Source organism: Salmo trutta, chromosome 21 (assembly GCF_901001165.1).
Source record: "Salmo trutta chromosome 21, fSalTru1.1, whole genome shotgun sequence".
Classification (NCBI taxonomy): domain Eukaryota; kingdom Metazoa; phylum Chordata; class Actinopteri; order Salmoniformes; family Salmonidae; genus Salmo; species Salmo trutta.
The window spans coordinates 32,482,805-32,507,083 of record NC_042977.1 but is presented as its reverse complement, the minus strand read 5'-3'; the positions used below and the strand labels follow the sequence as shown (position 1 = coordinate 32,507,083).

Here is a 24,279-nt window from a genome sequence, read left to right as displayed (position 1 = left end):
TTGAATGAATGTCAGTTGGCTGGTTGATAAAGTTCATTCTACCAATGTCCCAAAATCCAAAGTCATTATTGTATTTATGGACAGATCAGTTATTGTGGTACTAACTAAGTGGAGTCATACCACTGGGTACTCACCTGTCTCTCCCCAAACAGGTAAGTATTCGTCTTGTTGGATATCTAACATGATCTCCAGCCCATTTCCTGTCCCGCCTTTTAACGTTGTCAACATCGGGTTGCCATCCAAACCAGAGTTGAACGTGTAGCATTTTCCGTACCGCGTGTAAATCTGCAAGAAGAAGAAGAAGGTACATGACATTAACTCAATGCAACAACATTGTTTTGACATAGCGACATCACAGACAGTAAACAGCACAGTCACTTTGAGCAATGGTTGCTCTCTGTGTAGACCAATTTAAACTGCGGTTGGGGATAGGGTTGCTGGGGAGGAAAGCTTTGCAGGTAATTATCTGAGAAAACACTGAACCAAACAAGATACTAGAATGATGAATGAATAAATAAATTAACACCTCTACTGTGGCAACTGGCAATCTTTACCGAGACCCATTTTTTTATTTCCCCTGAGTAATTTAGATACTTCTTTAGGATGTATTTTCCATTAAAACTGAAAGCTCTAGTTAATCCAAAGCAAATATAGCCAAAACCCAACCTCTACCATCCCACAAAACACTAAATTAGATTGTTCAAATACAATTTATATTAGGAAGTGTCTTATAGACCCCTTCGAAAGCATTAACTTGTGCCAATGCAGCTCAATGGTAATCTATAGATGTAGAATCTTAATTGGATCACCCTTTTGCAGGATAACTTTTCCAGGAAATGTACAACTTCCAGTAGAGTTAATGTTTTAAAAGGCTTCTGAAGCATGTAATTTCCATTTTGAAATTTTCGACTTGACTTTCCCTGAAGAAAATGTATCAACCCCTACAAAAATGTTAATTAATTATAATCCACATAATAATTCACATTTCCTGTTGCTGCAGGATTGTTTTCCTGCTGTACAAACTGGCTCAAATAAAGATTCTACATCTGTACATAAATTGGATTCAGTAATGCATAATAACACTATATAGAGAGAAAAATAACATTGACTGGTTGGCTTTTCATAAAATACGAAGAACAATGGCAAGCTGTTGTCAACTTCTTTTTGTATAAAAGTAAATCCATTTCCTTTGAGTGTGAAAATAATGTTTTGTGGTGTAACAGAAAGGCAATTGTAGCAGACTCTGAGTAAGAGAGAACAAAATAAATAATTAAGCTTTGTGAATTACCAGCCGTGATTTAGGTGTATTAAGAATTGGCTCCCAAGAGCAGCACAGAATTCAGCAGACATTCCACTGCTTCAGATTGCTGTAGCAAACTGGCTCAAATTAAGATCCTACATCTGTACTATTAAGTATTGGTGCACAGGAAATGTTGCCTGCAGCAAATAGCCAGCTGGTTTAACTGATTCAGAGATATACAGTGCTGATATTCCAGTATAGCACCACCGTGTTCTTTTAGCACCATCTCTCACACATTTCATATTGACGTTTCATGCATTTTTGTTTTGTACAAATTCTCTCTGAGATGGGCGACTTTGTTTTCATGTGTGCCAGCAGAGCAGAAATAAAGCATTTTAGAATGCTGCATCTGATTTTGCATAACTGACACACATGGCTGGTGAGCTATAACTTAAACCCAAAAGTTAAAATAGATAAAGGCGATAATGGCTTTAAATTCTCTATGCATTTTGCTGTGTAAGTGATTTAATTTCACCAAGGTGGAATTGATTGGTCATGCAGTGCTCTAAGGGTTTTATCTATACTGTCATACAGTTATCACCAACATGTATATTCATAACCACAGGACAGGTGATACATCAGTAAGGTATAGGCACAGTTATCCATGACAGTGTTCATACACATGGGAATATTGCACATCCAAGATCATGGCACGAGACCTTCTTGCCTCTGCCTGCTTTCTCAACTACCATGTAAAAGGTACACCTGTTTGTTGGGAGTATTTTGTCTCATCAAACTAATAAGGCCTTATGATGGATAAATCCCCACTATTTAATCCTTTCACACTGCCAACTACCATTTGATTTGAGCTGGGGCATAATATGCCAGTATTTAATAGCCACTAACAGATACTAGCATGGTCAAGACAAGCCCTGTTGCTGAATTAATTACCACCTGGCTCAATACTCTGGTCCCACAGATATACATTAGAAGAGAAACAGGTAGCCCAGTACTCTGTAAACGTGGGCTACAGATTTCCCTTTCACCCTTCCATTGTGGTGAACGTTTTAGGGAGAGGGATGATGGGGAAGAGAGAGATGACTCTGACAGCATAACAAAGCCTCTCTCTAGATATCAGTCAGGCTTCCATGTCCCATCTTAGATAGACCCACATCGGCTCAGACGAACATGACAAGGCTTCAGTTTCCTCTCTCCTCCTGTCCATAATGAGGCCCTCGGAGCAACTGGCCCCTGCACAAAATGGCAACTGGAATTCAATTTTTTTAAAGTTTGACCTTTGAAAATGTGCAGGTTTAATATAAAATAATCCCTAGGATGAAGCTTTACAATGCCTCACAATGAAGTACCAAATCTTTGTGGAAAATCTCTTTGTCAAAGCTGTCAAAAGACAGAACCTAAAGAGAAAAGTCCTCCTTTAGATGGAATCTCATTTAATCCGATAAAACTTGAAATGACAGACGATAAAAATCTCTGGATCTGTCAGCTACTTAAACGCAAATCCCAAATTGTCTATTCATATTTTTTCTGAACCTGTGCTATTGATAAATTGGTCATGTCTACTAAGCACTTGAATGTGACTAACAATGACATCCATTTTCTTTTCATGTAAAATTTAGCAGCAATCTGTTTGAAGAGTGCTAATAGCTTTGAAGTGAAATGATTGAGAGTAGCTGACTGTTATAATTATAGACTGGTGCACTCAGGGGCTTATTTCCACTGATAAGCCTAAAGCAATCCACCTCTCTGAGGAATAAGCTCATGAAATGGATGCACACAGTCAATAAACTTCCAGATGTTTAATATGAGATGCGGAAACTTTAATTTTGTACATTTATAATGGTTGAATTATTGATGCCTTCATTAGTCTTCCCTGAAGCTGCCACTGTGGTTTGAATAGCAGTTACTAAAAGGATCATGTTTGGAGATGGAGGCAATGTGAATGTGATAGGATTGACTTTGTTATACTGTACCACTACGGCTCTAAAATCATCTAGCGTGTTAACAATATGTAAAGAAATGGATCAATAACCTTCTCTAAACTGTATTTGGATTATTTGGATTCTTACAATTAAATGAACAACTATTATGTTTTATAGGCTAAAGAAAAGACTGCAATACTTTATGTGAAGGGTCCGTAATAAACCTTTTACAAGGCATTTCTAAAACATTTACAAACAGTTTGCGCACCGTTTATTAATCATTACTCCCACATTTGAAAATCTAAGTAAGCTAATTATTCACAAATGTATATATATATATATATATATATATATATATATATATATATATATCCTTAAATATCCTCTATTGTGTGCCTATTCTTTTACCAGGTACTGCTGGAATGTCTACCAATGGCATGCAATCGTCTTGTGAGAAATAACACTGGACACTCCAAACATTTATAAAGTATTTATAAAGCATAAATAGCGCTCACTTTAGACTAGGGGCTGCAAAAATACTTTACTAATGCTTAATAAATAGTGAACACACACTTTATAAATGCCTTATAAATGTTATATTACGGACCCTTCAAATAAAGTGTTACCAAAAAGACATGGCATGTTTACCAAGGACCAGACAAATCATCTGACTTCATACCAGTAGCTAGCCTTAACTTCAATACCTTCAATCCTCCTTCCTAGAGAGTACCTGCTAGAGTGAATATCATTCAAAAACACCCTTGAATTAATTATTATTACCATGTACACAAAATGCCATCAACAACACCTCTCAAACATTGGTCTCTATATCTCTAGACTACGTTACTTTACATACAGTGGTGAAGTTCTGGTGGGTGCAGTTCCCCCCCCGGAACCTGCATTCCAGCAACATGTCCTCCAGTTGGTGGCCCAGCCTGCCAATCATCTCAGTTGTGTTGACATGGTAATGTGGAGACGGGGTGTAGCCATTGAAGTCCAGCAGGTTGAGGAGGCTGTACTTGTGGTTGTCCATCAGAAGAGCCAGGCTCTTCTCCATGACCGTGTGGTTCTGGTGCATCAGGTCCATCCAGTAGCCGCTGTGGTATAGATCAGCCTTGGTCAGACTGGACACCCGGAACAGGTTGTGGTTGCAGAAGGTCACGGCCGGGAAGGACATGTTGTGAGCCCACACCATCTTGATCTTTGTGACGGCCGGGTAGGACATCAGGTAGAGGATGCGGTTCCAGGACCAGGTGAACAGGAGACCCATGCACACAAAGAAGGCCAGGAGCCAGAGGACCCGCTGGGGTAAGGTCTTGTCTCGGGAGAAGACAAACTTCAGCCCGTGGACCTTGGTCCTCCTCATGAAGGCTATGGTGATCTCCATCCATGACTGTTTCAGCATGCTCTTCTTCCTCCTTCCTGTTTTGTTCTGGCTAGTGTTTTCCTGGGCATCGTTAGGTAGAGACCCCGGGCTGTTTAATTCTGATGTGGGGGCAGTTAACATAATGATCTCTGTCCAAAGGCGACCTGTAAGGTTCAAGCCAAAATACAGTCTTCTTAGTCAAGCTTTAGGGTTTTCATTTTGCATACAGTGGCTTCCTGGAAAATCATAATGGGTTTTCTGGTTGAATTGGTGTCATCAATTCCAGGAAAAAGTGAAAAATAATATCCTTTTCGATGCTCCAGATAGACTCAGCTGTCCAGTACACAGGCTTGTTAACTTCACGATTTAATAAAAAAACTAAACGTAATTACAATTTTTTAAGAGAAGATAACCAACACCAGTCTCTCATCAACAGATGGGTGTGATAATACTTTGTTGCAGGTGCAGGCATGTAGTTCCATTCCTTAAGCAATCAGTCATTTAGGAAATGTGTAAAGACGTACCCCTGTTGCTCAGATGTTGTCTCTCTTTTTTCTCATCACCTTCCTCTTCAACTCCATAATGAGACAATAGTTCTCCCAGTTTTCAGTGGTTTGTGCCTTTTGTGCATAAGCTTCCTAGAAAGCTATCAACTCCTCCCTTCTGCTCAGCTGGAAGAGATGCTTTTTGTCTGTGGACTTGCAGCAGGAATATAGAGCTACTTTCCCCCCTCACTCTCTTTTCTCTACAGTCGAATGGGAATGAGGTGGAGCCACTGAGTGAAATTGTTTTCCTCCAGTGATAGAATAGGCACAGATGTGAGGAGGGGAAGGGGAACGGTATTTCTACCCCACGCATAAATATTAAGAGAACTCGAAAATACAAGCAAAAATACAGCAAAAAGTCCTACTGCAACAGGGAATGCCTTGGTTCCATTTCCATCTACTGCTACCTACACTCTGCTACAGTGGTGCTGCAACAGTAGCAGCTTGTTTACTGGGATCCATGACAACTGTATTATTGATAAACCAGAGAACAGTAAATCAGATACTAGCCAATAATCATGAACTCAAATTACACCCTCAGAATTCTAGTTGAAAATCAATAAAATGCATTTATAAACTTTGATATATCAGTCACAAAGGGCTTTTACCGTAATCAGGCAGTATCAAATGTCACTTTTACTTCTTGTTTGTGATTCTTTGGGTCTTAGACAGTTCTACATGTTAGTTTCACAAATAAAGTGCAATGCAGCCAAGGAGCTCCTACACAATTAACAGATATGAAAGAAGCAGCTTTCTGTTCATTGAATCAGAGCCTCTCAGAACCTCGAGAGCCAGTCAGGCAGAGGAAATTGGACCCAAGAGTATTGAGATTCATGTCATTTTACGACATAATCAGCACAACATGCGTGGTACAAGTTTTTCCCCACTGGAGTATAATAGACATAATATTCTGTTAATTGGGAAATGTCCTACAGTATTTGTAGAAGATATTTATTGAGGGCTCAAAACACTGAGACAGATGTTCAAAGACTGCAGCAAAAACTCTCTTGAACTACCCAGTCACCTGTATCTAAGCGGTTACAAGTTGGGAGTATGTCATGCATTTGTTACTGCAATGGTTCAAACATATTTTTATCAATTTTAAATCAAGTTTAGGGTAGTGGAGAGTGAGTCAAAGGGTTAGTTGAGCCACACCTTGTTTCTAGGAAACCATACACAAAATCAATCATGTGACCAAACATTATATGGAGTCTGTGAAGGAAGAAACTACATGGACAAAGTGGTACGCAATTTAGGTTTAAAAAACACATTTTCACAAAGTCAAATGAATGTAGTTTTTTAAAGGTTTCATGATGCTTGTTTCCAAACCAAAGTAAATACACAGTAGTTTTATACATGATTTGGGCTCTCTAAAATTCACAATATGAGGTCCTAAACCAAGCATGAAAGTGCATCCTTGTAGCTGTGTGGGCTAATATAGTCAAACTGTTGTTTTTCAACCACTCCACTAATTTATTGTTAACAAACTATAGTTTTGGCAAGTCGGTTAGGACATCTACTTTGTGCACGACACAAGTAATTTTTTCAACAATTGTTTACAGACAGATTATTTCACTTCCAGTGGGTCAGAAGTGTACATACTCTAAGTTGACTGTGCCTTTAATCAGCTTGGAAAATTCCAGAAAATGATGTCATGGCTTTAGAAGCTTCTGATAGGCTAATTGACATCATTTGAGTCAATTGGAGGTGTACCTGTGGATGTATTTCAAGGCCTACCTTCAAACTCAGTTCCTTTTCGTTTGACATCATGGGAAAATCAAAAGAAATCAGCCAAGACCTCATAAAATTGTTTGCAGACCTCCACAAGTCTGGTTCATCCGTGGGAGCAATTTCCAAATGACTGAAGGTACCACGTTCATCTGTACAAACAATAGTACGCAAGTATAAACACCATGGGACCACACAGCCGTCATACCGCTGAGGAAAGAGACGCATTCTGTCTCCTAGCGATGAATGTACTTTGGTGCGAAAAGTGCAAATCAATCCCAGAACAACAGCAAAGGACCTTGTGAAGATGCTGGAGAAAACAGGTACAAAATGATCTATATCCACAGTAAAACGAGATCAATATCGACATAACCTGAAAGGCCGCTCAGCAAGGAAGAAGCCACTGCTCCAAAATAGCCATAACAAAGCCAGACTACGGTTTGCAACTGCACATGGGGACAAAGATCGTACTTCTTGGAGAAATGTCCTCTGGTTTGATGAAACAAAAATAGAACTGTTTGGCCATAATGACCATCATTATGTTTGTAGGGAAAAAGGGGGAGGCTTGCAAGCCTAAGAACACCATCCCAACCGTGGCAGCATCATGTTGTGGGGGTGCTTTGCTGCAGGAGGGACTGGTGCACTTCACAAAATAGATGGCATCATGAGGGAGGAAAATTATGTGGATATATTGAAGCAACATCTCAAGACATCAGTCAGGAAGTTAAAGCTTGGTCGCAAATGGGTCTTCCAAATGGACAATGACCCCAAGCATGCTTCCAAACTTGTGACAAAATGGCTTAAGGACAACAAAGTCAAGGTATTGGAGTGGCCATCACAAAGCCCTGACCTCAGTCCTATAGAAAATGTGTGGGAAGAACTGAAAAAGCATGTGCGAGCAAGGAGGCCTACAAACCTGACTCAGTTACACCAACTCTGTCAGGAGGAATGGGCCAAAATTCACCCAACTTATTGTGGGAATCTTGTGGAAGGCTACCCAAAACGTTTGACCCAAGATAAACAATTTAAAGGCAATGCTACCAAATACTAATTGAGTGTATGTAAACTTCTGACCCACTAGGAATGTGATGAAAGAAATAAAAGCTTAAATAAATTATTCTCTCTACTATTATTCTGACATTTCACATTCTTAAAATAAAGTGGTGATCCTAACTGACCTAAGACAGGGAATGTTTACTAGGATTAAACGTCAGTAATTGTGAAAAACTGAGTTTAAATGTATTTGGCTAAGGTGTATGTAAACTCCCGACTTCAACTGTATATCTGAATGTAGGCATACATTTAAGATATACAGTACAATATACCACACTCCCATTCTATGAATTAAACTTTGATTTACCATCACCCACTGTTGCACATACACCAAGGCGGCTCAACTTACCCTGTCCCTATGCTCAACTTAACCCATTCCCAGGGTAAATGGTGCCAACAAACCAACAAGCTACAGTCTTAGAAAAAATAGTTCCAAAACGGTTCTTTGGTTGTACCCATAGGAGAACCCTTTTTGGTTCCACGTAGTAGCCTTTTCAGTTCCATGTCGAACCCTCTGTGGAAAGGGTCCTACGTGGAACCAAGAAGGGTTCTACCTGGAACCATAACAGGGTTTTCAAAAGGTTATGCTATGGGGACAGTTGAAGAACCCTTTTTGGATCTAGATAGCACCTTTCTTTCTAAGAGTGTATGTTTTCAAAACTGTTAAATTTACATGAATTCTGATTATTTCCAGAGATACACATTATCCTGAAATATATGTAGATATATCTGTTAGAAAAAATACCATATTTCCCTTGATGTAGTGATGCTGAATGTAAAAAATGGCTCAACATACCCCACTCTCCCCCACAGCAAATAATCATTGGATATACTTCTGTGACTTTCTTCCTGCCAAATCTCCTTGGAACCAGGTGTCTGTCTGTGTTTGTAATGTTGAGCTGATCATCCCTGTGGTGAGTGTACTACTGAAATAAAGCATCCATTTAATAGTAAAAGATGCCCATCTCCTATATTCATAAACAGGCAAGACTAATTCTTTAAACCATACTTTGTGGATTCCACAAATCTCATAAAGCAAAAAGGCTGTGTCAGTCCATAGTCCTGAATATTAAACAGGATATGATAAAATCTCTCCTGGTTAGGAGGGGAAGACTGGGTGAAGAGTTGACTGGAGTTCGAGGGCTTACAATAAATATTTGTTAGAGCTATAAAACCATAAGCGATTTGAAGCACTGCCTAAATCTTTAGCTTCAATCACCCTTTTCTTGCACAGTCCAATAGAGTTCTTAACAAACACAATTTCTTATCTGATCATTAAATGCCTGCCTGTGGTCTTGTCTAACCAGCTTTTTAATTATGCTTTCCCTCCCCGTTCTTTTTGCTACAAGAAAAAAGTACACTTGAATATTTAACGAGCCCAGATTACATTTTTTTCTCTGATAATTTTGTCTAAAAACAATTTGAATAAAAATGAATGGCATGAAAACATCTGTAGATGGGGGCTGATGCGGTGACCGTATTATCGCCACCCCATGGTTGCGAGTCATGAAGGCAGTCAAATTCCACATGACCTTTTAGTCACAGTAATTTGGCTTCTCCAAGCTCTGATGCTGCTGCTGGTCATTAGTAGCCTACCAAACTTGCTAACTGCCTGGTCCCTCTAATCACTCTGACATCAATGCAAATGTATTTGAAAATTGAATCAAACACTTCATGAGGGCTCATGAGCTCATGTTGCGCAACATTTCTATTGGCTATGCCGGTTATTCCCAAACTGGGATCCGTGCAATGCCGTCAGGGGTGCGCCAAATAAAAATGTGATTCACATTTTCAAACATTTTTTTCTCGCCTGAGTAGCCTCGTCTCTGCCTAAAATAAAATTAAACCATCTTGTGTTCAGCCAAATAACAACACAATTTCAAATACAGGTAGCCTAGTCAAATAATTAACATCCAATCACATTAACCGTTACTCTCTCACGGGAATTCCACTAATGGTCCATATGTAGCCAAACGTAGCTGCTGCTCATTCCGTTTTCTCAAAAATAGATAAATACGGGGAAAAAAGTAAGGCCCGCGTCCATAGAGATACATACCAGCTCTACTGGTAGTATTAATCCTACCAGCAGTACGACACCTGCACCTGTCGACGACACAAGTTGTTCTGCTTCCATGAGCACATCCAATGCTAGCATCAGTAATTCTACATTTGTTGTTAACCCAGCTAGCATGGACACTGACAGTTGTGAATCTGATGCAGCCGAAGAGCTACTGCCCCCTTACCCGGGACAGCGCCGAACAACAGACAGGGACATTGGACCATCGAAGAGGCACAAATATGATGATAACTAAATTGATTTGGGGTTCACTTATATTGGGAGTAGTGCCTTTCCTCAGCCATAGTGTGTTATATGTGCAAAAGTACTTTCTCACATCTCGCCGAAACCATCACTCATGCGCAGAAACATGCCAATTTGAAAAATAAGCCAGTTTTTTTTAACAAGAATTAAGAGGACTTTGGAGTAGTAAGACATGTATAACAGCAACATATACCATTAATAAGAAGGGTCTAGAAGCGTCTTATATGGTGAGCTACTGAGTGGCTAGGACAGACAAGCCCCATACTATTGTGGAGGACTTACTTCTTCCTGCTGCCGCGGATATGGCTGGGACAATGTTGGGTGAAAAGGCAAAAGAAAATATATACAGACGTTTTCATCAAACAACAATTTTTCACGACAAAATCAGTGACATGGCAGATGTTTTGAAACAATTACTGCTTCACATACAAGCCAGTGAATTCTATGCATTACAGCTGGATGAGTCAACAGACATGGCGGGCCTGGCATTAACATGGACAACACACAGGTATTTCCATCATTGTATGATTTTTTTGTGTGCAAATGAACTCAAGCTTACAATGTCAATGTCGAATGTGATATAGCGAAGCACCTGAGTGAGCTGGGTGCAGGTACTTTCCCGAAACGGACAATACAAACAACTGGATTTGTTATTCGTTTCATGCCCTGCCTCTGTGAACATTTAATTTACAGTAAATTCCGGACAATAAGCCGCAACTTTTTTCCCAGGCTTTGAATCTCGCGGCTTAAACAATGACGCGGCTAATATATGGATTTTTCCCGCTTTCAATTTTTTTTCTCCCAAAAAAACACTTTCTGTGACGTGCTTAGTTTTTGGGCGGCATGACGATTTCATTAGACCAATGAAATTGCCGAACGGGTTAAGGTCAAACAACTTGTTTGTTTACTGTTTAGATTAAATCGAGCGCTCTCAAACTTCCCATCATTCTGATTACGGTAGTCATTTTGTCACCCTCATCATGCCAAAGACACGGAGAAATGCATATGTTGCAGCTTTCAAGTTGAAGGCGATTGATCTGGCTGTAGGAAAAGGAAATAGAGCTGCTGCACGGGAGCTTGGTCGTAATGAGTTGATGATAAGACGTTGGAAACAGCAGCGTGAAGAATTGACTCAGTGCAAAAAGACAACTAAAGCTTACTGCAAATTTTTTCTTTTTTGTTACAAGCTGTGTTTTGTTAAAGCCTGTGTAAAGTTAATTTGTTTCAATGTACCGGTAGGCACCTGCGGCTTATAGACATGTGCTGCTTATTTACGTTCAAAATAATATTTATTTTTAAATTCAGTGGGTGCGGCTTATATTCAGGTGCGCTTAATAGTCCGGAAATTACGGTAATCAAAAGCCACTGCCAGATTTCTGGATAGGGCTGCGCTCAGAGTTTCCTGCATTGCAGAGTTATGTGCATCCTTTCAAGCACACCCTTCTCATTAACCTGTGGTGAGTTATTCACAATTTTCGATGAACAAATAAGGTTTTATATGTAAGATGGCTAAATAAAGAGCAAAATGATTGATTATAATTATATTATTATTTGTGCTGTGGTCTTATAAGAGCTCTTTATCACTTCCCACGAGCCGGGTTGTGACAAAAACTCACATTCATTCTTATGTTTAATAAATGTATCGTATGGTGTGTGTGCGTGCGGTAGGCTTACAATGATGGCAAAAAACTACATTTGAGAGCGCACTGACCCTTGTGCTAGAGGCTGTACGCAGCTGGAGGTTGAATATTTGAAGGGTTACGGGACTATAAAAAGTTTGGGAACCTCTGGGCTATGCATTTGCAGGAGAAAACAGAGTGAAGACGCTAATAAGAGACGAGGATCCCATCAGCTTTCTATAGGCTAAGCCTACTATATTTATTTCTCAGCTTTCCTAATATTAAGCTCATTGCTTCTCTTTACAGCAGGAGTATAGCCTACCTGGCTGGCATGAAAATAAACCACTGAGAAAAGCGTCCTACTTTCGCTATTTAAGTGCATAAATGACATGTATTTCTTCCCGCTGCCCCTGTTTCCATACAGTTGCAGGATAATGGTACATTCTAAATCAAAACAAATGTCACACATATATTATTTAGTATATAAAATACAATATTAAATCAAGAATTGTCTATGATTCGAACAAGTCGCAAAAAAATATTGTGCTGGGCATCATTCACAACTCATTAGAACATATAGGCCTATGGGCTAGGCAACATGATGTGTGCGACTATGATTCAAACAAGTCGCAAAAAAATCTTGTGATAAGTGCTCAGGCTAATATATTATCACTTGTGAATGATGCCCAGCACAAGATACAAGATTTTTTTGCGACTTGTTCGAATCATAGTCGCACACATCATGTTGCGTAGCCCATAGGCCTAAATGTTCTAATGAGTTTTGTATCACAACTAAGGTGGCCAAATAACTTCTTAAAATTAGGCACATTAATCTGCTTTACAAGGGGTGTAGAGCCTAACTGGCATATATAAGCAGGGCGTGAGTTTCAAGTTAGGGGAAGATAATTGTCACCATAAAAATGCACCTTTATAATACAGTGAGGGAAGAAAGTATTTCATCCCCTGCTGATTTTGTACGTTTGCCCACTGACAAAGAAATGATCAGTCTATAATTTTAATGGTAGGTTTATTTGAACAGTGAGAGACAGAATAACAACAAAAAAATCCAGAAAAACGCATGTAAAAAATGTTATAAATTTATTTGCATTTTAATGAGGGAAATAAGTATTTGACCCCTCTGCAAAACATGACTTAGTACTTGGTGGCAAAACCCTTGTTGGCAATCACAGAGGTCAGACGTTTCTTGTAGTTGGCCACCAGGTTTGCACACATCTCAGGAGGGATTTTGTCCCACTCCTCTTTGCAGATCTTCTCCAAGTCATTAAGGTTTCGAGGCTGACGTTTGGCAACTCGAACCTTCAGCTCCCTCCACAGATTTTCTATGGGATTAAGGTCTGGAGACTGGCTAGGCCACTCCAGGACCTTCATGTGCTTCTTCTTGAGCCACTCCTTTGTTGCCTTGGCCGTGTGTTTTGGGTTATTGTCATGCTGGAATACCCATCAACGACCCATTTTCAAAGCCCTGGCTGAGGGAAGGAGGTTCTCACCCAAGATTTGACAGTACATGGCCTCGTCCATCGTCCCTTTGATGCGGTGAAGTTGTCCTGTCCCCTTAGCAGAAAAACAAGCTTAAAATCCAAGCTAGTGCTTCACTATCCAAGTTGGTACTCATGGTACCAATACACTTTACAACGAGAAGGATTAAATCCAGTTAATCTATTCCAACATTCCCAGTCATCTACTCATAACTGTATATAATCACATCTTTCAATCATTTTCTGCACTGATCAAGTCAAATCTAATTTTATTTGTCACGCTCGCCGAATATAACTTACTTACAAGCCCTTAACCAAGCCCCAGTTTTAAGAAATGAGTTAAGAAAATATTTACTAAATAAACTGTAGATAATAAACAGCGAGCAGCAGCAGTATAAAAACAAAGGGGTGGTCAATGCAAATAGTCCATGTGGCCATTTAATTAATTGTTCAGCAGTCTTTTGGCATAGGGGTAGAAGCTGTTAAGGAGCCTTTTGGACCAAGACTTGGAGCTCCGATACCGCTTGCCGTGTGGTAGCAGAGAGGACTGGAGTCTTTGACCATTTTTTGGGGCCTTCCTCTGACACCATCTAGTGTATAGGTTCTTGATGGCAGGAAGCTTGGCCCCAGTGATGTACTAGGCCGTATGCGCTACCCTCTGTAGCGCCTTGCGATCTGATTTTTATTTACTTTTATTTCACCTTTATTTAACCAGGTAGGCTAGTTGAAAACAAGTTCTCATTTACAACTGCGACCTGGCCAAGATAAAGCAAAGCAGTGCGACACAAACAACACATGGTTCCACATGGGATAAACAAACATACAGTCAATAACACAATATAAAAATATATATACAGATGCCAAGGAGTTGCCATACCAGGCGGTGATGCAACCGGTAAGGATGCTCTTAATGGGGCAGCTGTAGAACTTTTTGAGGATCTGGGGACCCATGCCAAATCTTTTCAGTCTCAGGAGGTGGAAAAGGCATTGTCGTGCCTTCGTCATGACTTTCTTGGTGTGTTTGGACCATGATAGTTCGTTGGTGATGTGGACACCAAGAAACTCTCGACCCGCTCCACTACAGCCCTGCCGATGTGAATGGGGGCGTATTCGGCCCTCCTTTTCCTGTAGTCCACAATCATCTTCTTTGTCTTACTCACATTAAGGGAGAGGTTGTTGTCCTTGCACCACACTGCCAAGTCTCTGACCTCCTCCCCATAGGCTGTCTCATCAACGTCGGTGATCAGGCCTACCTCCGTTGTGTCGTCAGCAAACTTAATAATGGTGTTGGAGTCTTGCTTGGCCACGCAGTCGTGGGTGAACAGAGAGTATAGGAGGGGACTAAGCACAACTGAGACAGACAATTGTTGTGAAATTCCTGCAGCTCAGCCCAACACACAAAGCCAAGGCACTTCTTAATAAGCAAAGTGGCATCTCAAAATTTTAACAGATATTCAAGTGGATTTTAACTTTCCACATCTCAAGCTACAAACTCCCAGCAGCTATTTTTTTGACATTTCCAGAAGGGTCTTTTTTTCCAGTGATATCATTTAATGACACTTGCCTCAGCCTCACTGTGGAAAAAGACATCCAGGCTGTAGCATAAAACTGAGTGTGGAAGATGGATCGATTCACAGGGTGCTCCCACCCTCCATGATGCCTTTTCTTTTGCAAGTTGCAGTTTTTATGGTGAATCTTAAAAAAAAAATGAAATAACAGTGAACAACTGCTTTCATTAATAATCTGCAAAATGTTTATACCTGTCTTTTCCCACATGCTTGAAATACCATAAAGATTTCACAACTTCCATTTCTGCATTTTCTTCAGACAACAATTGACTATTGTCTTCATAGCTTAATCTAACTCTAACTATAAATCATGTGTTAAGAGTTTGTTATCCATAACTGGCAAGTGGATTGGTCAAAATTGGTCCAAACACTTACTGTATTCTGTGTTTATGTTCGAAAATCATTTTTACGGATGAGACTGTCATCCAAACTGAGATTTTTCTGTTATGAGATCTTCTCAAAGGCAGCGTTCAATTTATTCAGGAATATTACCAGCTCAAGGGCAATCGTTAATGAGTTTTCTGCTCTTTAAAATTTGAACCGCTACCCCAGCTATTGAAAATACATTTCTATTGCCTAAACATTTGCATTGTCATTTTTCAAAGTGGGTCTAACAATAAATTACCATTTAATTAAACATTTACACAGTATGCATAATTTGAAGACTATCTTGTAAACCGATTTACCATCATCAATGCATAATCAACTGTCTTGATTGTTGTTTAAAACACAGGCAAAAGGAAAGAATCCTTAGAAATTAAACACCATTGAAGTCTGCAATGCTAAAGGTAAGGGCGCATTTAGGGCCATATATGAAGCCAATCAAGCCATAGAACCCTTCTTTGTTCTATCTAGCACCATTTCTTCTACAGTAGCAGCGTGATTTAAATTCCAGTACTGTGTCCACACCTTGAGAGTAACTCAACCTCAACCATACCTGTTCTGTGTGTCAGACAGAATCCTCCCTGATCATGCACAGTTGGTTTGAAGACCCAGAGGACTCATTAAAAGGCCAGAGGAGCAGAACATGGTTTGTACTGTATGGAGAGGAGAGAGCTAGCTCCTTCAAGGGCCAGTGAGAAGGAATGCTAGTTGCTTCACACATCCTTCCCTAGCTGGCACCAATTAGACCACCTCAGAAATACAGAGAGAGGGGGGTAGGGGGGAGAGAGAGAGAGGGGGATGGAGAAAGGAGGGAGGGAGATGGAGGAGGTGAAGTGTGGAGAATGCAGTCATGTTGCTAGAAATGGTTTAGGACTCATTCATTCTCTGATGATAGTCTGCTGTCTGAACCTCAATACAAATATTCTTGGAAATTAATCTGCAAACCTAGAAAGAAAAACATCTCACATGTGGTCCTAACTACTGGGATTTATAGAGTTCCAATACATCACATACAATTAAAAAGAGAAAACAAAAAACTGTGAAAGTGCATCATGTACCATCAACCTGTCAATTCATTCTAGCAGATTGTGACTCTGGCCTCTTCTTTTGTCGAAGAGGGACATCTTGTGGCCTGTTTTTAAATTAACCTAACCTCCTCTGGCCAAGAGAGGGATCAACACATCCACTCTACACTCTACAGATGGAACGCAGGGAAACAAATAATAAATTCACTTCAAAGACTACTTCCTGCTGTAATGTTATTTATGTAAAATGTACAGTTAGGGTGAATATTGAACCATCCTACCTCAGAAAAATCAAGTACATTTCAAGGAAGAGGACATTTGACATTGTTGGGGATATTATGCAACCGCACAGAACATTTATTTGGAACTGTTGCTATTTGAAAGATTCACTTGAAGCTATCTACAGTGCAGAACATATTTGTTAAAAGCTTCTTGAAGACAACAAAAACTGTCATCTTTGAAAAGGCTCCTATTTAGTTATTCAGTGGGGAACTGGGTCTAAATTCAAAATAATTACTATGTTGCTCTCAAGTCTAAAATGATCTCTCTCCCAGACAGAGAGAGGTTTTTTCAGGTAAGAAGAGGCCAGGAGTCAGCAGCCAGCAGCGTTACTTATTTGAAATCAAATTGCCAACATCTCTGCCTGAGTGGGTGTTGTGTGTATTCCCTGGGTGAACTGAGCCTGAGCCCCGAGCAGAGCAGAGCAGAGGCAGTCTATATCAATAAATACCAGATGCAGTTGCCTTCACACACCCAGCAGGCAGCATTCATCTAAAGGAAACATAACCCACTGGGCACAGACATCAGTTCAACATCTAGTTTGATTTACATTTGATTGAGTTGTCAACAAACCTGAATTCAACGTGAAATCAACAAAATATTTCACCATGTCATTGGATTTAGGTTAAAAGTTGGGTAAAAAAAAATAAGACATGTTGATTCAACGGCATCACAACATTGATTCAACCAGGGTTTTTTTCACCAGTGGAAAGTGTTCTGTCTGTCAAAGACTTCTAGTCCATAGCCTGCAGTCACACTTTGAAAGATTCCTCATTCCTTGAATTCTCTCATCCTCTCCAACACATCATCTATTACATGGATCAAGCCCCTTCTGGTGTGGTAGTGCGGTAGTGCTTTCAGATATCCCCATGCATTGGGTTTGGGTTGTTCACATTCAACTTTTGAGGTTTCTTCTTGAGATCTGACTTTGAAAACTAGTTTGCTCATTCTACACAAAATCAAGTGGACTAAGCACTTGCCTTGTGCATAGTATGCTGTAGCTATTTAAAATCCAATAATATACAGTTATGATTTGACAGGCACTTGTAGCCACAAAACCTGCGTATTAACAATATTTCATTGCCTAATCTAAATGTAAAGCATTTGAAAGAGCATCAGTTACTATAAGTACCTCATCAGTCAATGCTACCAAACTAGGGGAAGTGGGTTCGGAATAATGTGAACTTTCTGCTCATTGTCTCATCTCCCACTTCCCCACAGTACAAGGCCATGGAACCCCTTGGGGAATCTCAATTTACAGGGAAGTAGATACACAATACCACGGAAGGTGCTACAAGGCTTTCTTATTGGCTGAGAGGGCTGTGCATGGATCGGCGATTCCATTAGAGGGAAACCAAAGCCAAATATTGACCTGAAGTGATAACAGAGGTAACTCTATATCAAAGGTGATTTGATATCAAATGATGAGGAAGACTCCAGTCTAGTGATTCTGCCCAATGGTAATCTGAGGAAAACATTATGTTCAAGGTAGACAGTGGATATTGAGCCAACTTTATAAAAACTATAATCTATCTAATATGATAAAATAGTGGTGTGACTGCTATTTGTTGTGGATGAACGTACTCATGCTTGGGTCTAATGTCTCAACCTTACAACATAATGAGGTTAAATGGTCTTGTCACTTAGCTCTTCCACAGTCTGACCTCTGTTCGATGTCTCTGTCTCTCTCTCTCTCTCTCACTCTCATAGTCATTGCACTTACACTAAGAGTAACCATAGCTCACTAGTTCTATGGCTTTGTCTTCATTCTATCTCTGTTGAGTCCTGTCAGCTTGTACCCATCCAGTTCTCCTTCTCGTATGCTGTAGACATCACAACCTTATAATCCTTAGACTCCTTCACTCTATTCTGTCCTTCATCTCACTTAATGCCTGTTTCCAGTTGTTTGTAGTTCCCTGGACGGCTGGGCTGCTGGCTGAGCTGCCAGCATTGCTGAGTCACCATGTGCCTGTCAGGCCTAAGCCTCCGTCCCACTTCTCTCACTGGGTCTGTGTCTCTGTGTGTGTGTGTGTGTGTGTGTGTGTGTGTGTGTGTGTGTGTCTGTGTGTGTGTGTCTCTGTGTGTGTGTGTCTCTGTGTGTGTGTCTCTGTGTGTCTGTCTCTCTGTGTGTGTGTGTGTGTCTCTGTGTGTGTGTGTGTGTGTCTCTGTGTGTGTGTGTGTGTGTGTCTCTCTGTGTGTGTGTGTCTCTGTGTGTGTGTGTGTCTCTCTGTGTGTGTGTGTGTCTCTGTGTGTGTATCTCTGTGTCTCTCTCTCTCTCTCTCTCTGTGTGTGTGTGTGTGTCTCTCTGTGTGTGTGTCTCTGTGTGTGTGTCTCTGTGTGTCTCTCTCTCTCTCTCTCTGTGTGTGTGTGTGTGTGTGTGTCTGTGTTTGTGTGTCTGTGTGTGTGTGTGTCTCTGTGTGTGTGTGTGTGTGTCTCTCTGTGTGTGTGTCTCTCTCTCTCTCTCTCTCCATCTCTCTCCCTCTCTCTCTCTCTCTCTCTCTCTCGCTCTCTCTTTCTCTCTCTCTCTCTCTCTCTCTCAATTCAATTTTCAATTTAAGGGATTTATTGGCATGGGAACATGTATTTACATTGCCAAAGCAAGTTAATTAGATAATAAACAAAAGTGATAAAGACATTTCAAATGTCAGATTATGTGCAAATAGTTAAAATACAAAAGGGAAAATAAATCTTTCTGCTGTGATGGCACACTATGGTATTTCACCCAATAGATATGGGAGTTTATCAAAATTGGGTTTGTTTTCATATTCTTTGTGGGTCTGTGTAATCTGATGGAAATATGTTTCTCTAACATGGTCATACATTGGGCAGGAGGTTGGGAAGTGCAGCTCAGTTTTGTGGGCAGTGTGCACATAGCCTGCCTTCTCTTGAGAGCCAGGTCTGCCTACGGCGGCCTTTCTCAATAGCAAGGCTATGCTCGCTGAGTCTGTACATAGTCAAAGCTTTCCTTAAGTTTGGGTCAGTCACAGTGGTCAGGTATTCTGCCACTGTGTACTATCTGTTTAGGGCCAAATAGCTTCTAGTTTGCGCAATTTTTTTGTTGATTCCTTCCAATGTGTCAAGTATCTTTTTATCTCATGATTTGGTTGTGTCTAATTGTGTTGCTGTCATGGGGCTCTGCCCGGTCTGTTTGTGTTTGTGAACAGAGCCCCAGGACCAGCTTTCTTAGGGGACTCTTCTCCAAGTCCATCTCTCTGTAGGTGATGGCTTTGTTATGGAATGTTTGGGAATTGCTTTGGTTGGTCCTGGTCAGTCCCTGGATGGGGGACCAGATGCTGCTGGAAGTGGTATTGGAGGGCCAGTAGGAGGCTCTCTTTCCTCTGGTCTAAAAAATATCCCAATGCCCCAGGGCAGTGATTGGGGACACTGCCCTGTGTAGGGTGCCGTCTTTCGGATGGGACGTTAAACGGGTGTCCTGACTCTCTGAGGTCATTAAAGATCCCATTGCACTTATCGTAAGAGTAGGGGTGTTAACCCCGGTGTCCTGGCTAAATTCCCAATCTGGCACTCATACCATCACGGCTGTCTAATCATCCCCAGCTTACAATTGGCTCATTCATCCCCCTCCTCTCCCCTGAAACTATTCCCCAGGTCGTTGCTGTAAATGAGAATGTGTTCTCAGTCAACTTACCTGGTAAAATAACGGTAAAATAAATAAATAAAAAGGTGGTTGTAGAATTTAATGGTCAATTTCTGGATTTTGATAATTAGCGGTTATTGGCCTAATTCTACTCTGCATGCATTATTTGGTGTTTTACACTGTACAATTTGGTGTTTGTCCCATTTTGTGAATTCTTAGTTGGTGAGCGGACCCCAGACCTCACAACCATAAAGGGCAATGGGTTCTATAACTGATTCAAGCATTTTTTGCCAGATCCTAATTAGTATGTTGAATTTTATGCACCTTTTGATGGCATAGAAGGCCCTTCTGCCTTGTCTCTCAGATCGTTCACATCTTCGTGGAAGTTACCTACGCCCTGATGTTTAGGCTGAGGTATGTATAGGTTTTTGTGTGCTCTAGGGCAACGATGTCTAGATGGAATTTGTATTTGTGGTCCTGACAACTGGACCTTTTTTGGAACACCATTAGTTTTGTCTTACTGAGATTTACTGTCAGGGCCCAGGTCTGACAGAATCTGTGCAGAAGATCTAGGTGCTGCTGTAGGCCCTCCTTGGTTGGGGACAGAAGCACCAGGTCATCAGAAAACAGTAGACATTTGACTTCAGATTCTAGTAGGGTGAGGCCGGGTGCTGCAGAGTGTTCTAGTGCCCTCGCCAATTTGTTGATATATATGTTGAAGAGAGTGGGGCTTAAGCTGGGCCTGTGGAAAGAAATGTGTGTGTTTTTTGCACATTTTAACTGCACACTTGTGTGTGAGGTACTCAGAGTGGTCTTCTGGTCCGACTTAGGAGGCGCGCACACCACCCACCACTTTCAAGTATATTACTCGCTAATGTTCAGCCTCTGGATAATAAAGTTGACAAGCTTAAAGTTGACATACTCTGTTTCACGGAAACATGGCTCTCTCGGGATATACTGTCTGAGTACGTCCAGCCAGTTCGGTTCTCAGTTTATCGCACAGACAGGAATAAATATCTCTCCGGGAAGAGGAAGGCCGGGGGTGTATGTTTCATGATTAACGACTCATGGTGTGATTGTGATAACATACAGGAACTCAAGTCCTTTTGTTCACCCGACATAGAATACCTCACAATCAAATGCCGACTGTATTATCTCCCAAGATAATTCTCTTCAGTTATAGTTACAGCCGTGTATATCCCCCCTCAAGCAGATACCACGATGGCCCTCCAAGAACTTCACTGGACTTTATGAAAACTGGAAACCACATATCCTGAGGCCACATTTATTGTAGCTGGGGATTTTAACAAAGCAAATTTGAGAAAAAGGCTGCTGAAGTTCTATCAACACATTGACTGAGTACTCGTGTTGCTAAAACACTCGATCACTGCTACTCCAACTTCTGAGATGCCTACAAGGCCTTCCCCCAAACCTCCTTTCGTCAAATCTGACCACAACTCCATTTTTCTCCTCCCTTTTTATAGGCAGAAACGCAAACAGGAAGTACCCGTGCTAAGGACTATCCAACGGTGGTCTGACCAATCGGAATCCACGCTTCAAGATTGTTTTGATCATGCAGACTGGGATATGTTCCATGTAGCCTCCGATAATAACATTGACGATTATACTGATACGGTGACTGAGTGTATCAGGAAGTGTATAGGAGATGTTGTACCCACTGTGACTATTAAAACCTACCCTAACCAGAAACCGTGGATAGATGGTAGCATTCACACAAAACTGAAAGCGCAAACCACCTCATTTAACCATGGCAAGGTGACTCGGAATATGGCAGAATACAAACAGTGTAGTTATTCCCTCCGCAAGGCAATCAAACAGGCAAAATGTCAGTATAGAGACAAATTGGGGTCACAATTCAACAGCTTAGAAATGAGACGTATGTGTCAGGGTCTACAGACAATCACGGACTACTAAAGGAAAACCAGCCATGTCGAGGACACCGACGTCTTGCGTCCGGACAAGCTAAACCTCCTTCTTCGCCTGCTTTACGGATAACACAATGCCATCGACACGGTCTGCTACCAAGGACTGTGGGCTCTCATTCTCCGTGGCCGACGTGAGTAAGATGTTTAAGCATGTTAACCCTCGCAAGGCTGCCGGCCCAAACAGCAACCCTAGCCACATCCTTTGCTTCAAGATGGCCACCATTGTTCCTGTACCCAAGAAAGCAAAGGTAACTGAACCAAATTACTATCGCCCCTTAGCACTCACTTCTGTCATCATGAAGTGCTTTGAGAGTCAAGGATCATATCACCTCTACCTTACCTGCCACCCTAGACCCTCTTCAATTTGCTTACCACTCCAACAGATCCACAGACGATGCAATCGCCATCACACTGCACACTGCCCTATCCCATCTGGACAAGAGGAATACCTAAGTAAGAATGCTGTTCATTGACTATAGCTCATCATTCAACACCATAGTACCTTCCAAGCTCATCATTAAGCTCGAGGCCCTGGGTCTGAACCCCACCCTGTGCAACTGGGTCCTGGAATTCCTGATGGGCCGCCCCCCCAGGTGGTGTAGGTAAAAAACAACACCTCCACTTCGCTGATCCTCAACACTGGGGCCCAACAAGGGTGCATGCTCAGCCCCCTCCTGCACTCCCTGTTCACCCATGACTGTGTGGTGCCAGGAAAATAACCTCTTACTCAACATCAACAAAACAAAGAAGATGATTGTGGACTTCAGGAAAGAGCAGAAGAAGCACCCCCATATCCACATCGATGGGATCGCTGTGGAGAAAGTGGAAAGCTTGAAGTTCCATGGCGTACACATCACTGACAAACTGAAATGGTCCACCCACACAGACAGTGTGGTGAAGAAGGCGCAACAGCGCCTCTTCAACCTCAGGAGGCTGAAGAAATTTGTCTTGACACCTAAAACCCTCACAAACCATTACAGATGCACAATTGAGAGCATCCTGTCAGTCTCTATCACCGCCTGGTACGGCAACTGCACCGCCTGCAACTGCAGGGCTCTCCAGTGGGTGGTGCGGTCTGCCCAACGCAGCACCGGGGGCAAACACCTACCCTCCAGGACACCTACAGCATCCGATGTCACAGGAAGGCCAAAAAGATCATCAAGGACAACAACCACCCGAGCCACTGCCTGTTCACCCCGCTATCATCCAGAAGGCAAGGTCATTACAGGTGCATCAAAGCTAGGACAGAGAGACTGAAAAACAGCTTCTATCTCAAGGCCATCAGACTGTTAAATAACCTATATACATAGACTTGAAATCACTGGCCACTTTAAATGGAACACTAGTCACTTTAATTATGTTTACATATTTTGCATTACTCACCTCATACTGTAATCTATTCAATTCTACTGTATCTTAGTCTATGCCGCTCTGACATTGCTCGTCCATATATTTATATATTCTTAATTCCATTCATTTACTTAGATTGTGTGTATTGGAAGGGAAAGGGAAAGGGGGTACCTAGTCAGTTGTACAACTGAATGCCTTCAACTGAAATGTGTCTTCCGCATTTAACCCAACCCCTCTGAATCAGAGAGGTGCGGGGGGCTGCCTTAATCGACATTCACGTCTTTGGGTCCCGGGGAACAGTGCCTTGCTCAGGGGCAAAACGACAGATTGTTACCTTACTGGCTTGGGGATTCGATCCAGCAGCCTTTTGGTTACTGGCCCAGTGCTCTGGGTATATGTTGTGAAATTGTTAGATATTACTTGTTAGATATCACTGCACTATCAGAGCTAGAATCACAAGCATTTTGTTAAACCCACAATAACATCTGCTAAACATGTGTATGTGACCAATATAATTTGATTTGATTTGTGTATATGGATTTTATAATGTTTTTCCCCCAACAACACTTTGCATCCATTTGTATAGTAGACACACATGCCAAATTGAGTCAAAAGCTTTTTGAAATAAGCAAAGCATGAGAAGACTGCCTTTGTTTTGGTTTGTTTGTTTGTCAATTAGGGTTTGCAGGGTGAATACGTGGTCTGTCGTACGCTAACTTGGTAAAATGCCAATTTGACATTTGCTCAGTACATTGTTTGAGTGTATGAGCGTGCTAATGATAAGGCAGAGGATTTTCCCAAGGTTGCTGTTGACACATATCC

At 41.3% G+C, this 24,279-nt stretch overlaps 1 protein-coding gene across 3 annotated transcripts in view; it reads right to left on the bottom strand.

Moving 5' to 3' along the window:
• Positions 1 to 24,279, bottom strand: part of LOC115157185 (acid-sensing ion channel 1C-like) — a 165,848-nt gene that overhangs the window by 24,519 nt on the left and 117,050 nt on the right. For 2 of the 3 annotated variants that reach the window (XM_029705222.1, XM_029705223.1), the window contains exon 2: positions 135 to 285. In XM_029705222.1, the coding sequence (XP_029561082.1) occupies positions 135 to 285 (151 nt within the window). Of the gene's footprint in view, positions 1 to 134; positions 286 to 4,036; positions 5,490 to 24,279 lie in introns of those variants that run through there. The other variant, XM_029705221.1, reaches the window with a different exon arrangement.